The sequence below is a fragment of the Vidua macroura genome, chromosome 6 (assembly GCF_024509145.1).
Source record: "Vidua macroura isolate BioBank_ID:100142 chromosome 6, ASM2450914v1, whole genome shotgun sequence".
NCBI classification, from domain to species: Eukaryota; Metazoa; Chordata; class Aves; order Passeriformes; family Viduidae; genus Vidua; species Vidua macroura.
The window spans coordinates 52,494,760-52,512,424 of NC_071576.1; the positions used below are offsets into that span (position 1 = coordinate 52,494,760).

General features: G+C 35.8%; 1 protein-coding gene across 2 annotated transcripts in view; it reads right to left on the bottom strand.

The window, feature by feature from the left end:
* GAS2 (growth arrest specific 2) overlaps positions 1-17,665 on the bottom strand; it is an 81,744-nt gene that overhangs the window by 50,581 nt on the left and 13,498 nt on the right. For both annotated transcript variants that reach the window (XM_053979474.1, XM_053979473.1), the window contains exons 3-4: positions 14,913-15,037; positions 1,181-1,322 (exon numbers count right to left, since the gene is read on the bottom strand). In XM_053979474.1, the coding sequence (XP_053835449.1) occupies positions 1,181-1,322; positions 14,913-15,037 (267 nt within the window). The remainder of the gene's footprint in view (positions 1-1,180; positions 1,323-14,912; positions 15,038-17,665) is intronic.

The following is a 17,665-nucleotide window of genomic DNA, read 5'->3' on the forward strand; positions in this document are numbered from 1 at the left end:
GAGGTGGATCTGCCTATTTCAGGCATTGGAGGTCTGCATCTCCTGGTGTTTACAAGACTCTTGGCAAACTTCCAACTTCTTCACCATTTCAAATCATTGAAACTACAATTATTCATCTTCCACATGATTTACTATATCAAATAAGAATTTAATCTAAAAGATTTAATTAACAAAACAGAGTCAATACATATATTCAACTTACTATTTGTCACCTTCAAGCATTTTCTCCCAGACATATAAAATAATGTAATTAAAAAACATCCCAGGATAAAAGAACAGACAAATGAAAAAGAAAAACTCTCTCAGAAATATTTGTGCTGGACTACAGAAGCAGAACAAGACTGTAAAAGAATGGGAATAGATCAGTCACAACACAAGTAAGAGCTTCAACAGGCTTTTTGAGCAACAGAACAAAGAAGCTTCAGTATAGTGTGTTCATTTGTCTTCCTTAGAAATTGATCTGTCACTATGACTGCTTTACACTTTTATCTGATTTCAGATAACAAACATTGGATTCTCTTCATTCCATGACATTTGGCTAAAAAACTGTGAAGTCAAGATTCATAAGATTTCCTCTGAAGAAAGAAAAGTTAAAACAACACAGACTATGTAGTATTAGAACAGTGATTTCCTGAACAGTACAATTATTTTCAAGAAACACCGTGAAGCAGTAGTATTGGATAATTTTTGTCCAGAACTGCACAAGGGAACCAGCTGGAAAAAAATGGTCAGCATGGGAAACATAAAAATTTTGTATCTTCTTGCCTCCTGTGCAATTCATTAAATTTCCACAACTAGCCAAATGTCTGCAGACAGAACTGCACATGCATTTGGATCCTACTTTCCCAAAACAGAAAAGCACAATCTTATACATTGAACTAAGGAACAGCATTCCATGCTCAGAAAAGTATGTGTAGGGTGAAAAATCATTTGTGAGCAAGAAAACATAGCAAGAGTTTTCTCTCATTTAAGTTCCTTTTAAAATTGACTTAAATGAGTAGTATGTGATGTGTACTTTATTTGTTCATTCTACAGACAATCAGCAGAATTCACATAGTCATACAAAGGTCAGATTCAGAGTCAGGACCTATTAAAAATCTTTCTGTCTTTCAAGGCTAAACACAAAGGAAAAGTTATTTTAAATTACCAACTATTACATAAAGAATAAAGAAATACATACCCAAACCTTCTGATTCAAACAGGCAGGTATCATCCACACCTACATCTCTGCACCAGGATAAGAAATTTGCTGTGTTGTCCCGTGCAAAAAAAGACCCTGAAGGAGCATTGGCTTTGCATGGAATTTTCCGAACTGGTAAGGTCTGAAAAACAGGAATTCTTTATTTAGCTAAATGATACATGCTATCACAATACTTAAGTATTATGAAGTCACTACGCAAGTTTTGCACAGATGGGTAACTCCCACCAACTTATTTCCTTGGCCATTAAAGAATTCCTAGCAAAGAAGCATGAGAAGTGAATTTAACAGTATGAAGTTCTCAACGAAAAAGTATTTCCAAAAGTCCACACAATGAAGTTGAGAGCTGAATCAACATTAGCTACTTCTTAGGAATATTAGTAACTACAGGCTTTGGATTTAGTGTTTGGTCCAGTTCACTGAATTAAAAAAAAAATTATAAAGACAAACTTTAAACTAGGAGCTGAACTTTCTCACAATTAAGGGTGAATTACTTTCAGTTCTATGTTAGGAGATAATCATAGTGTAAAGGAATGGGTCTTGAGGCCCAAAGACTACAAACACTTCAGAAAGGTCTCTTGTTTAACAACACCCAGAAGTCCCCTGTGCACAACACAAGACTGTAAATCTAGTTGGTACAAAGTCAAGGTCTGTAGCGACAGGCTCTCACTGTACCAGAGTAGCTCCATTTACATGATTTCAATATCAGAAAGGATGTTACTGATACAGCATCAATATTTGTACCAAACAGAGTAATTACCACAGCAATCCTGCTGCCTGCATTGGTAGATTTACTGAGACACATAAAAAATAAGTCCTTAGCATTTAGTTCTCACTTAAAGCTTTTTTTCCTCAAACGAAAAATAGCTGTACTACATGGCCAAGTGAAGGCAGAAAATGAAACGTTGCTATGTAACTTTAGGGATCCCTAAATCATGGAGGAATTCAGACCTTATGTTGATTTGAATACACTGTTTTTCCAATGCTGATTTATGAAATTTTTACTTCTGTCTGGAGTCAGTAGTTAACTCAATCAAAAGTGAGCTAAGAGATAGAAAACTGCAAATATGGTTTCTCTACTCATTCCTAGCTTAAAATTACTGGAAATGGGGAGAGCAGGGGGAAAAAAAGACACAGGAGTAGGCTTCCCCTTACAACAGCTTCTAGCGGCATAATAATATCAGTATTAAACACAGCTTAGGAGTTTAAATATTATACATATTGTACATATGACAGCAGCAATGTAATGGCAGAATATGCCTACATGCACTGAGCTACTCACTGCTATCTACCCAATAAGCCAAATAAAATGAAAATAGAACAACTGAAGCCTTAATCACCATTGTACTTACCAGTATGCCAATGGGGACTAACAGATTGTCTTAGATATATAAATATGTCTCAGAGATTTATGCAATTAAATCTATTCCTCAAATCACCATCTAGCTTTCATTCCCCCATGATTCTTACTCCAATTACTCAATTTATGTTTCCTTATTTTGGAAAAATTAACTTATGGTTCAAGCTATTTGCAAGGAGGTATTATTATTTTTCTATAATTTATATAAAACACTGACCAATTTTGCATGTTATTTTAAAACAAAAACAAAAAAAAATCTTATCTTATGCCACAGATACCATATCACTTCCTGGACCATCCTGGAACAAGGAGGGGAAAGCAAGAAGGAAGCAGGGAAGTAAAACCAGCTCTTCTCTAATCCAGAATAAATGAAAAAACCTATACAACATGAATTCTTTCAAGGGCCTCTAGATATGGAACAATCTTATGAATCAGAGCACAATGAAGTTTTAAAACATTATTTCTGCCCCTTCCCATTCTTCTGGAGGGAGAAAAAAAAAAAAAAAAAAGAAAAAAAAAGTGGAAACAAATGCTCAGTTCCTTACATATCAGTGATTTTTTCCCCTTTCTTAAAAATTTTAATAAAAAGTTGTCAGGACTAGACACATTTTTTAGGCTAGCACTCTTTTCATATTACACTAATTTCTTCAAAGAAAACAATTATCTCTTCTGAGACAAATACTCTACAGACAATTTCTCCCATTGAATTTCCTCTCAGTGACTTAGTCTTTAGGAAGAAGTAATGCAGCATTTGTCCATCTCTGTCTCTCCCTACTCTTTCTCAGGATACTTTAACTGGACAAATCTAATATAGTCTCTAATTATAATAGTCTTAAAAGTACACCCTCTTCTTTTAAAAGGAGTCACACAAGTCTCTGGCAGCCTGTTGGAAGAAGGTCAGCTAGTCCAGGCTGCATAGGAAAGCTGTCAAAACAGGACTTCCATGTCATGATTTTTCATTTAAACATTGCAGAAACCTTAAAGAAGTCCCTTCTTCAAAATGATTTCCCAGAGAAAGTTCAACCCAACAGTACCTCTTTGAGTGCAAAAGAGGAACAAGCAAAGTGGGCAGGGTTATTGGACTGGCACAAAGTAAAATGGCAAAAAGGCAGAAAACAGCAACAGTTGGGCTGCTCCATGAGGGAAGATAATTCAGAGTCAAAGAGTGACCCCAGCACAGGCAGTGGCAGCCCTCACTGGCAATGATGCAGTCCCAAATAAGGCAATGCTGGGAACACAGGAGCTTTAAACAGTTGTTTTATTAGAGGAGGAAGAGCCGAGTCAGGTCTAGTGTGTCCGGGGAAGGCAAGTCAGAAACAGCAGAAGATAAGGCTGGACTCAGGGCTGCAGCAGACACTGACCTAGCCATAAACCCAGCAAGCAGGCAGCCAGGCTGGAGATGGTCTGCTCACAACACAGGCAAGAAGAGGGGCTGAGGTAAAAGGGAGGTTCTGGGCCATGGGCAGAGAGTGCAGGTCAAGGTCCTAGGGGAAGCTGGTCACAACTATTAAGGCATTTTGATTCCCTCAAGTCTTGATGATTAATCTGTGGTTTTTAGTGTTTCAGTGGAATCAGAAATACTTGGTACTTGTCATGGTTTGACCCTGGTGCAATGCCACTGCCCCTGTGAAAATACACCTTCCCCAAATGAGTGCTGTGAGATGCAATCAGGAACAGAGCAGAGCAGGCTCAAGCTTAGAAATAAAGGAGAAAACATTACCCTAAACTACAATAAAAGACATGCACTGAATCCAGAATGAAAACCTTCCAAAACATTCCTCCTCCCCCCACCCAATTTCCAGCAAAGCACATTGAGACAAAACTTGGACCCTCAATCAAGTTACCACCCTTCAGATAATCAATACTCAGTCCATCAAGGGAGAGAGGAGTCTCTCTTGTACCAAAGACCCCCAATGACAATTGCAGTCTCCTATGTTTCCATGTCACACATGGCACTGCCTGGAGAAAATCTGCCAGTGTGACACTCTCCATGTCACAGCGCTCTCACCACCATGCATGGACAGACTGCCCATAGGGCTCCTTTAAGGATGCTTTGCCAAGAAGCAAAGAACAACAGTTCAGTTTCTCGTTTTTGGGACAACAGCCGCCACCACCCCCCCCTCCATTTTCTCCTCCCCTGGGGCCGAGGGTCTCAAGAACAGAGATCTTCTTCCTGAAGACAGAGGGTACCACCACACCCTCCTCATCACTGCAGCAGGTCACTCTCTTGGCTCCAACCATTGCATCCCCCTAAAAATGCAGTCTCTGTTGCAGGAGAAATTGGTTCAGTCCATGGCTATACAAGAAAAGTCCAGCCATCATCTCCTCCCACCTAGGATTCTTTCCCCATCTTCTTCTGACATCTCAGGCCCCAGGTTGTCTCTCTTCTCTTTCAGATCAAGGAGGATTAATATTTCACAAAGCTTTCATTACCCAACAAGGGGTTAAAAGTCTCGGACTCCCAGGACGGTTGAAATTTCATAGCCTTCTATCAATCCAGTTACATAAAACATCCACTCTACATATATCATACTTGATCATATTCTCACTGAACCAAATTATCAGCAGCTCTAAATTGGTTTAACAAGAAAATCAAATAGAATAAAATTCTTTTCCCATATAAACTTTATGAATCTCTGCTTGGACCAGATTATCTGAAGTGGTACATGGATGTTGAATCAACTGAGTTAATAGTCAACATAAGGGGACTAAATAAACAATATCTGACACTACTATACTCTCTGTAATTTTTGATTTATTATGTCAAATTAAAAGCACAAATTCTGGATCGTCTATTATGGATGAACAGCACTGTGACAGGAACAAGATGCCAAGAAGCCAGCTCCAGTATTCCTGGCACTTGCAGACTTGTGCATAAAAACTTCAGAGAGAATGGAAAGGAGATAAGGGTACAGTTACTTTATGTGTAAGAGCAGACCTGCAGTGTCAAATCATGTCACCTCTCAGTTCCCCCTTCAGTACTCATCTCTGGATTTTTCCACAGTGTCCATGTTCTCAGGCTTGCCTTTGCAGAAAACTAGTGAGTCTTCTCCAAGAAAAAAACCTTCTGTTTGTAATGCCAGGAACAGCTCAGAAGAGCTAGTGACATCATACTGGGTTTGTTTGCTTCCACACAGCTCTCTAGCTCTAGACAGTTCTGTACCTTTAAACTGCTTTGTGCTGAGACAACCATAATAAATAGCCTATATTCTTTCAAGTCCTGCTAAGGATACTGAATACTGTTCTGGAAGTCTGTAATAAACCACTTAGATTACCTTAGAATTATTGAACAACAGAAAACCCCAAAACAACAAAAAAACCCCACCAAACAAAAACCCAAACTAAACAACACAAAAAAGAAAATCTGTGTATGACTGGTGGCTGCCATTTGGCATTCAGTGGAGATGTGGGCTCAGTGTGGGCACAACCCATCTGCTCTCCTTGGCCCTGAGCCCAGCAGCACGAACAAGCCTCCAGCACTGGTCCTGGAGACCAGGACCTGCTGTGTGACACAGAGCCTTCAGCTGTACAAAAGCAGCTAGGAGTAAGAAGATAGCTAGGAGAACCTGCACTGCCTCTCTTCCAAGGAGCCATTGGGAAGGCATTGCAATGCCTGGCAGGAATGCAGAAAACCCCTAGTGACCCTTGGGTCACTGCTGCTCCCCAGTACTAACAACACATTAATAAATCTGGTTCTAAATATTTTGTATCTTTTGATTTATGTATATTGCAGTGACTAAACAGAATTTCTTTTAAGAAAAGCAATTCAGAACAGATGGTTTATGTGTCAGTAATCACCTGAAATTTCATACATATAAATTACAATTCTATGCCTTGACAACTAAGACTTTTAAACACATCATTTCATCTAGCTTCACTATGAAGCTTAGACATTCATGGAACTTACAACATTACTTTACAGTGTCTTTCAAAAGCCCATTTTTGGTAGTAAGCGCTACTTACAGCAAATAGTAAGAGTCTAGGTACAGAACATCACACTTAACTAAGCAAATTTGTGATATTCTTAATTTCACAGCGACAGAAAAAAATGTTTGATTAACAGATGTCCTAAACAGCTCAGAAGTGACAAACAACCACATGTAAAAACAAGACATTGTTGTGAACAACAGCTACATAATTTAATGACCAAAAGCTTTGAGTCATTTTCTGGAGCAAATACTACACAGACAAATATCCCTGACATTGCATGATCTCACTAAAATATATAAAAGTTTCATCCCATTTCCCATAGTACCAGGGTCTTGCTGAAGAGAACACCCTCTTTTCTATTCAGTAACAGTCCTACCAGATTTATCACACAAATTATAGGGAAATACTCATATTTTCTAATCACCTACTAAATTTTCCTACCACCTCTTAAACAGAAGTCTACTTTTTTAATATTTCCAAAACTGTCACTATACTGCTCAAACTATAACACATGAAAGCTTTTATTCAAGAAAGGTTTCATGCACAAATATTTTTTACTGAGTTGTATAAATGGCCTGACTATTTTAAAAGTGCTTTCTAACAGATCATTCTGAAATAATTAGGTTTCCACATGGCAAAACTGACTTTTGTTGACATAGTATAGTATAACCACAGTTGCTTTGAAGCAGCAGTGGCCGCAATTACTCCTATCAAGTATCAGGAAAACAATTCCCCAGTCACACTCCTTTTACAATCTTGTCTTGTTGACGTGCATGCATGTGGTTTAATACAGGATGTGAAAGTGCGAGTGAAACATATGATGCAATCCTGGAAAAATGCTGTCAGGTTCACTTCTAAATCCAAAAGGGACTCTCTTACATCAATGCTCTGAAATCACATGGAAAAATGTATTTTTTGTACTGCTTTTTCAAAACGAGTTCATGAACACATGCTAAAATCCCCATTTATTTATGGCACACTGAGACTTGACCCATATTTTGAAGATTGTTCATTACATTTCCCTCTTTGAAAAGAGGATTTCAGGACATTTTGAACTATCACTTATGCTTGAATAAAAAGAAAAAGATGAGCAATTTGTCTGCTATGAAAGAGGGTTGCAGTTACTGTGTACTCATAGGAAAAATTTGCTTTTATCTCCTGATGACCTACATTAACCAAAACGGGGGGATGGGGGAGAAATTTTGTTATGCAGTACCTAACTGCTGTGGTGTCTTGCTAGGCCATTTAGTGTTACGTGAGCATAAATTCCTAATGAAATGTGATTATATCAGCTAGATAGAATATGTATCTATTTCAAAACTTTCTACCATTTGCCTTTTAACTTAGCTCTGTGGCCAGTACCAATCCTCTCCCTCATTTTGCTCAAGTGTTCTTAAACAACTGGACCAATGGTCAAAAAAAAAAGAATGTGCTAAATGCACGTATAAAACAGAATATAGAAATACATACACAGAATTTAAAATTAAGCATTTCCCACTGAAAAAAAATACCGAACTAAGAAAAGAAATATAAAACCCTTAGCCCTCCAAAAGCTGCAAAATAGAAGTTAAACCTCATGGCAAATTTACAATATGAAAACTTAACAAGGAAGTTCTGAAGGCTTAGGAGACAAAAAAAAAAAAAGCCAAACTTTTCCACAGACATAGAACTAAGAACAACTTCTAGATTGATGAAAAATAACATTGAACATACAACAAAGCAAGCACCCCTAAGCAATTCACTTAACAAGCAGCAAAACATTGTCCTGAAATATGGTCCTGATAGTGTCATATCATGTCATTTTAATGGAATAGGAGATTGGATTTCAAGTTTACAGATCATATGTTGACCAGATTTTTACCCTATATAATAACCGCAGAGATCATCAAAAGCCAAAAATCACTCATTATCAACTTTCTAGATTCTAAGAAAGCATTTATGAATACTTTGGAATCCCTAACATATTTATAGTATGTCAATAAAAATAATTAACATCATCAAGGCTTTATAGAAATATACAGACTTCAACATTCAAATAAATGCAGGACTAAATTAATGCTTTAACCGTGTTATTAAGTGTCAAAGTAGAACACATTCTTCGATGTGGCATTAGTGTTAGCTTCTCAAAAGTAAGCATATATGGAGAACAAACTTAATTTAACAATATAATTTTAAAAGTTAAGCATTTTTTCATGTATTTTTTCTTCTAAGTTCTCTGTCCAAGACACAGCTTAGTCATCACACAGCAAAAGATTGGTTATTCAAAAAAGATATTGTTAATAGTAATGAAAAACTAGTTTCACAGAAACAATGCAGCTTTTACTCCTAGCAGTGTGCCAGAAAGCCAAGGAATGCGAGAGACTATTCAATCCACAGACAATGCACTGTGATATCCAGAAGAAAATAATGTCAGAAAGCAGCAAGGCAGAAGCTTCATTCACCAGCTATAGCATTTTCCTTATTTGACTAATAAGTAATTTAAATGTAGTCTAAGGATATGTGCATTTCAACACATCAAGGCAAAATCCCAGTGTCTGTCAGAACTAGAAGGCCATCCCTCAGAGGCTGGCTAACCCAGGATAACACACAGAGATCCACAACCAGGAGTCTTGCACTGCAGAGCACAACTCTGGAGGATCACAACAGAGAGCCCACCTAAACAGATATCAGATGCTGTTCCTTCCCACTCAGTTTGTGTAATTGAGGGTGGGATTAGGTCACTATAGTCCAAAGACTTGGGGAGATTGAGAAATTGTCTTTTAAAACTTCTAGACATCTATGTCTGTAACATATCTATGCCTACTGACAAGTTCACTTTTATCAACAGTCTTTCAAAATCTTGAAGAAGTAATTTGCAAACTCCAGACATGTATGCACCAAAAATTAAAAGACTTTACTGCTACTCTCTGAAAATGCTAGCAGGCCAAATGCAAAAATCAATGGTTTTTGTTTTTTGGTTTGTTTTTTTTTTTGTTTTTTTTTTTTTTTTTTGTTTTGTTTTTTTTTTTTTTTTTTGGTTTTTGGTTTTTTTTTTTTGTTTTGTTTTTTTTTTTTTTTTTTTTTTTTTTTTTTTTTTTTTTTTTTTTTTTTTGTTTTGTTTTGGTTTTGGTTTTGGTTTTTTTCCTAATGCTATAATAGCATTAAATAGAGTGACTAAAATTAGATAGCATTCAAGAGAGAGACTTCAATTAATTTTTTTTTAAAGTGTACTAAGATTTTATAAACAGAGACAATAAGAGAGAGACACTAGGGTAAGCCATGACAAAGACCTCCCTGCAGTATCCATGAAAACAGGGATTCAGTAGTTCATTCACATTCAATAAATGGTCTGTGTTTTTTCCTCAGATCTCTGAGTTTCAGAATTAACATTTAGATGGGCATTTTTTTAATTGGCATTTCATAATGGGCTTCTTCAATAACACTTGATGAGAACAGAATGCAGCAATTCTCACAGTTGCTCTTTCAAAGGGCAATTACATCTTATCCTTTGTAGATGATCCTGAGCTTTTCCCCATCACAATGTCAGAACTCAGAGCTGAATTATCAAAGAGTTAGTTGAAGAAGACAAAAGAATCCTAGTTTCTGAATTTCCCTCATTTTTATTACAATTAAATGAGAAAAAAAATTGGAGTATTGCAATCAACAGGAGAATTGCATTTGTTTGTGGCATTGTCACACAGCACGACTTGTGAATGAACATGCCAATAAGCACTAATTATTCCATGAGATGTGAAAGTATTTCCATGAGATATAAATAGTGAAATCTGGGTGGATTTTCATGGGACATATTTTTAAAAGAATCTTATGTATTATTAAATTATGTTTTATCAAACATCACATTCCTAAAGGGGACATGATTCTCTCAAAATAAAGCATAAAAACCACTAAATTTTGGCAAAAGCAACTAATTTTAGTAATGGCAATTTCAAAATCACTTTACCCCTTAATTATTCCAGAAGAACCCAAGCTAAGGAAAATGCTTCAAAAAAATCTAACTAAATGGTTGAAGTTCACAAAAACACATTACAGGTTCTAAAATTTCCTATTGAAAAAGGTTTCCATAATTTCACTGACAGTGTGGTCAACTAACATATTACTTTGATTTATGGAATTATAGTGAATAGCCTTTCACTGTCAGTTTAAATAACAAATGTAAGAAGCTTGATAATCCTTGATAATGGTGGATATACAGCTGTATTACCATTATGCCTCCTCTTCCTCTTCCACCTGGTTTTCTCCCAATGATCAATCTCACATTTTGTGGCCTTCTGAAGTGCAAGACAAGGTGAGGATTTTCCAGCCCTTTTCTGTAAGATCAGTTCCAAATGGTGCATTACCTCCCATGAGACAAATGTCAAGGAAGACTTTGAAATATCTAGGCAGGCTAAAGAAATACAGAATTTGAGATGCTTTATCTGTTTGCTTTTTGAATTTTCAGATGTTAAACAAAGATGAAATTTTCATGCAGATGCTGGAAACATTCAGGAAGAATTTAGCATGTACCTCTCTGCAGGTAAATCTGATGCTCCAAAGCCCTGGATGTTAATTTTTGAGAAAAAATTGCATCTTTGTCTTTATGATAAAGAATCTGAATTTCTGTAAGATTTCTAATTAAAAACCACAAGGAAACTGCTAAAGCCCAGGGAATTCTAAACAAGTGTAGCACTTAAAAACTTTCATGACTTGAAAAACATGGTGGAGTGTTTATTTATACAACAAAATTTCTAAATCAGCCTCAAGTTAAGAGCAAAGTTTTACTGCGTACTTGAAGCATTTGGGGCTGATTTACATAATCAAACACAAATTTGAATATTTATTGAAATAAACAAATTAAACATAATTGTGGTAGTTATAAATTTATATCTATGCCTCAAAGGGACTGAAATGAAGAATTTTTAAATGCTTCCTATTTAGAAACTGAAATGCTTTTAATATCTTATTACTGAATATTAACCAATCAAACAACAAAGTAGCAAGAGTCATGGAAGACAGAGTACCTATTATGAAATCCAAAGGTGCTTATTATGGCATTAGGTTCACAATAGCAACGCGCAGAGACTGCCTAAATAGCACCAGAGGCTGCCAAACTCCTGTACTCCAGATTCCACATCACTCTCCTGAAAAACAAATATCAAAGAGGAGTGTGGCCCAGGTGGTATTTTTAGATGCAGGGATTCAGTCCTAAAAAGGCTTTATTCAGAAACAAAAAATCCAAATATAATTCAAAATAATTTCTTTGAAGATTGACTCTTGTGATAGATTTTCCTTTGTCCACCAGCACAACCAGCAGGGTATTCATCCCCAAGAAACAATAACATACAGAACCTATGAGTGACCCTTATGCTTTCTCAAGTTCTAATACTTTTCAGCTATAGGGACTTCTTCCTCTGAGTGGGGTTTCTGTGTATTCAGCCTTCCAAAAGATCTCTCTTCCAATACTTTATTCAGTATTTACTTTTAAATTTATTCAATTTAAACACTCCTTGACAAGAATTTTCCATCTTGTATGTAAACAAGTGTTTTGTAAACAAATTGTATGTAAACAAATGTCTTGTTTGGCTTCCACCTGCTTCATTCAATGTCCCATAGCTTTTGTATAGAAACTGACCATTTACCACACCATTCCTGGTTTTGCAAGTTCCATCACATGCCCCTCTTTCCACACTCAAGCATCCTAACCTATCCAGTCACTCATAAAAGCAACTCCATGATTTCCTTCATGCATAAAACGTTATGCCTTTTTGCCTGCCTCTGACTCTTAAGGAAAGAAGACTACTTCTTCATCACAACCCATTTAACCTCCTTTTCAGTCTCTTAAAGCACTATCCCCAAGTCACATTACCACTAGTTCCGTATGTATTTTGAAAATGTCCCCAGTATCCACAAGTATTTCCACATGACAAAAAAAAAAAGGAAGTGTTGATATCAACATGACAATCTTCCTTCCAGATTTGGAAAATACAATATTTTGGGAACTTTTTTTGACCTCTGTTTTCCCAATTTACACCACATTCAAAATAGCTGATGCTGGCCTAGGGAATTCCTGAAATCTGAAGGAAGGTCAATGCTCACTAATAAGAAAGGGAATGATATAGTTTAATTAACAAATGAACTGCAAAACTGACATTGACTTGAAATGTATTGCACAAGCTATTAAACCAGAAGCAATAGGATTTAACCTCTGATATTTTGTAGAGTATTGCAAGATGAATTTAAGGAATTATGGCAAAAAACCTGATGAGTCAGTGCATGTAATATTAGCTTTTAATGCCTTCTTAACTCTGTTGCTATTGTTGCTAAACTGGCCAGACAGCCCCAAAGAGGTGCACAATGAATTCACGATCAGTAGTACATATCAATCAGAGCAGGATATCTAATCTTTCTTTAAGACAAAACTAAACCCAAAATGTTATATGAAGCTTTTCCATAGGAACAAGTTCACATAGAAGGTAAAACTTTGCTTATGAAAACAGACCAGATCTTCAAGCTTGTGGAAGGCTTAGTTAAGATTACACACACTCCCTCCATTAACCATATCCTTATCATGACTTCCTTGTTCAGATGCAAGCTGGTGCAGCAAGCAAACTGATCTTTCTGGCTCATTTTATATCAGCTGCTTCTATCTAAAAAAATTTGAAGTTACATATATAGATAGAAAAGTTCGTTATCTATTTTGACAGAGGCTGAACTCAATAGAAATCAGTGGCTTCTCCCAGTTGCCAGTGAAGTCATCAGAACACCTTGGTGAAAGAATATATTTCTGTTATCCTGAGCAGAGCAAGGGTCAAATGGCTTCAAAATTCCACATATATTATTAATAAAATGCATAAAAAATATTCTGGTGAGGATTGTGGAATTCTTTCTATGCTAAATTTCATACAGCATTATCTCCTCATAAATGGTCTTGGCACCATAAAGTCAGATTTCTCACTATGAAGACTAGTCCTATTGCCCAAGAGTGCTATATAGGGAATTAACATTTGAAAGGATGAATAGCTTCCTAATGGTATGCAATGATACAAATCTATTAATCTGCCATTTCTTTGACTTCTTACTAAGTATGAAATAACATACATTGAGAAAATAACAGTGAGGTAGATTTTTTTCCCTTTAAATGCATTGTCAGTTGTACCAGCTTGATAAATAAAGACCAACAAATCTAAATAATGACCACATATGGGACTGCAAATGTCTGATTGCCATAAATAAAGACCAACAAATCTAAATAATGACCACATATGGGACTGCAAATGTCTGATTGCCTTCTAATGTAACTTAGAACACAAAAAACAGTACAAGTAACTCTTCTTTCTGCCTAGCTAGTTCCTAGGCTCAAACAAAAAGACTGCCCTATGTGTTTTCTCACTTGAAAACTCCATGATACTAAGGTGAAGACAAGCCAGACCGTATTATGAAGAGGAACTCCAAAGTCACCCAAGACTTCTACTAAAGAAGAAGTTATTATAATTTGAACTAGGAAATATGACAGACAATTTCTTCTATAACAACAGCTATGAACATGGAACCAAGAAAAACAACTTACACAGGTGCAACTGACACAAGACTCTCAGTTAGACCAACTGATAAAATTTATGCCATGCCCTAATTTCTGCTACAGGCAAGTTATGAAACCTCAAGAACAGAAAATGCATTATGTGATATCTGTTCTTGGCCTCTTTTTTATCTGTTCTTTATTTGCCTGTTTTAGCTTTCAAGGAAGATGTACCTGAATGCAACCAGAAAAATAAGAACAATTTCACACTGAATGCGTTAATGTGTCTAACCATTTAATTCTACTTCTCCAAGAAATGAACTTGCTGCACCCTTGATTGTTTCCCAGTAAGATTGTCCCATGAGAATAGTCTAAATTAAAGCAAGGTTGTGTTCAAACAAGTGCTTAAACGGATCCTTCCAAAACCCCCAAGTATCCTGTAAGTTTCACATTTTCCATATAATTCCTTCAACTCTTTACTGAAACCCCTCCCAGTACACCAACAGGATCTTTAAACTCAAGGCACCAAATCTAACTATAGAGTTTTATTATTGGTCTCCCTAGAGCTGCTCTTAGAGGAGAAGATACCGTCCCACAGCTACTTAATATTCCCTTTGAAAAAAAAATAGAAGGATAATATTTTCACTATTGCCTACACATTCCACTGCTAGATCTGGTTTATTCTTATTCTCCACATATTACAAGTACTTTTTGAGTAACTGCTTTGTATAGATACTTAAATAAATACCAAATAAGCATTATTTCCATCAATTTCATATTGCAATTTTTCTACACAGAGCAATTACCTCTCCATCCATTTGCAGAATCTCCACATATAAAATCTCTTAACTGTTCAAAAAAACCCTCAGTACCAAAATGGTCAAATACATCAGATACTAATATTAAATGCTAGAGTGTTGACCAACACTTACTTTGCCAGGCTTGTTTGCATCAAAGCTGTTTTCTTTAAATTTCTCCTGCAGGGTCTCAGCTAACCGGCAAAGCAAGGCACCATTATCCAATTTCTCCATAAAGGTTTCTGCTGTTATTTCTCTACCTGAACATCAAACAGAAAGTTAACATGGCAGAAAGCATGCAATGGTATAGACTGCATTTGTGTAAATAGAGAAATGAAAAAAAAAAGAAAAAAGCTTTAACTGAAAAACTTGCATTACTTTGAACACTTTATGAATAACCTCAATACTCTTTTACTGGTAGGTATACAGCAAATTATGAAAAAAACCCCACGCTTTCTTTGGGAAGGCATGTGATATTTGAAAAATAGTTCTAGCGTATCCAACCCCGTGTATTTCACTTTACTTATGAAGATCCAGTGCTTTTAACATAATGTTTTAAAAAAAGAGATTACAGCAGGAACATGGTTTACACCAGTGTGCATGTGTAGTTATAGCATGAATTGCTAAGAGTTGATTTTGTAACAGAAGTAGAAAATCATGTCAAAAAGGAAAGGGCGGTATATATAAGGGAGGGAAATAACATTAAAAGTAACAAAAATGAAGTATATACATTAGTACTGAACATCTTGATGATACATTGTAACCTGTCACAATACTGAAGATAGCAGCACTATAAAGCAGTATGATTTTAAAAATGCTATAGGAAAGCTGATTTCTCTAGGCCCTTGTCTGAAAACTTTGAGATACTTCAGTATCTTTTGGGCAAAACCCAAAATGTGAGTCTTTTCAGCTTGGTAAATTAAGACAGAAACAATAAAGATTATTGCAGCAAACCATCTTCAGATACAGCACACTTCTGTTTTTCACTGAAGCAAATTTTTTTTTCTAACACATTTTACTTCAGAAATACCTTTTTAACATGAAGATTTTCCTTTTTTTTATTCCCACTTAATTCTATTTGCCATGTAGCCCACTTTATAGCTCCTGTATGCATAAATGACTTCTCCAGGCAAAAGAGCAGTAGTAGCACTGCAGACATGCAGAGTTAGCTTATGCCTAACTGATAATATTTTTGCCATATCTCCTGATTAAATGAAGCCAGGAATGAAACTATAATAGCCTAGACATAAAAAAATTGAACAGCTCAGCATCTCAAAAGACTTTGCCACCATTCTAGCCTACATATTTTTCCTTTTGCCCCATCAGCACTTTTATAAAATGCTCTAAAGCCACTAGAAAGCTAAATTTTATAATAACTATGCTTCAGGAACTGCTTGAGTATTACATTTTATAATACACTCCTTCTCGTCTAAAAAATTTATTTCAAGTATCTTTAAAAGACTAAAAATTTTTATTTTGATTTGCAACACATAATATTTTCACAAAGATAAACCAAAAAAACCCATATTCGACATATCTCTTCTGTCCTATGATTTATAGATGCATCATTTCATAATAATAGAATGTTATAAAAGCCCTAAAACTTATTTATGGATATTTTCTTTTTACAAAGGTATAAAAAAATGGTTATCTTTTTCTGCTATTTAACAGTATATTTATATTACTTTAAGTGCTGAATTGCATGAGCAGTTTGGTCACTGCATATTGTACACTAAACTGGATTATTTGAGTTCTATTTGCCTTTATGAAATCTGAAAGAATGAGTTTTGCATTGAACATCTGTCTCCAATGAAAAGTATATTAGGTGTCAGCTTTCAGTTCACTGTATTTTATGGCTTCATAAGGTGGCATTTCTTTGCTAAAACAGACACGCTGACATATTTAACAGTAGAAATGTATTGATTCAAGTAAGAGTAATGTTCATAACCTGAGGAAAAAATTGGTCCGTGTATTTGTATGGAAAAAACATCAAACTCCATTAAAAATGTACAACTCCCCTATAATTACAAGAAAGCAGTTGCAATGTTTTTATAGAATGGTAATAACATTAAGTATAATAAACAAACAACACTGAAAGTATGAGAAGAAAATCCAGGAATATGAAGGCTTTCAGAAACCTCTCAAGTGCTTCTTTTACCACAACCACCAGATTCCTCTTAAAAAGTTAAACAGCTGCACCTGAACACCTACCACTTGCAAACTGTAAGCAGCTATCTGTAAGGTCATCCAGTCCTGGGGGACCTAATAAAACCAGACTGGAGGTCCATGAAAAAATAATGGAAGAGAGTTTATGCTTTGGGTGTGTGCCCAAGAGGTTGAAGATAAAGTTTTCCTTACAGGTCTCAGACATCCAGAGCCTTCAGAAGAAGAGATGGACTTAAAGACCCAGGTACTCAAATCTAGTAAATTCCTCTATTACACTTAGTGTAATAACTACAGTGCAAGACTGACTCCAGCCTCACAACTTGCCAATGGCTCTATTTTAATTGTATATTTTGTATAGTAACACAAAACTAGTAGTTTGCAAATAGAAATATTTCACTGAAGTGAATCTCTGAAACGTCTACAATACTGAGGCACTACTGAAACAATTGCTCCTGATCCTCTCAATTCACATAGTATATAAACACAAGAAAACAAAATGTGATAAAAATAAAGAAAACCAAGGTCAGTGACTATGCATATACAAAACTGGCTCTTTTCTGACAAGACTACTCTTACTCTGTTCCCTACAATAGTTGACAGTAGGAGAAATAATTTTGAAAGCATTGAGACATTATTACTTACTTGAAATGGGACATATAAAAAATCCAAAGGCATGCTGATAATAAAGAAAATTATAAAGCAACTCAACTAAGTAAGAAACT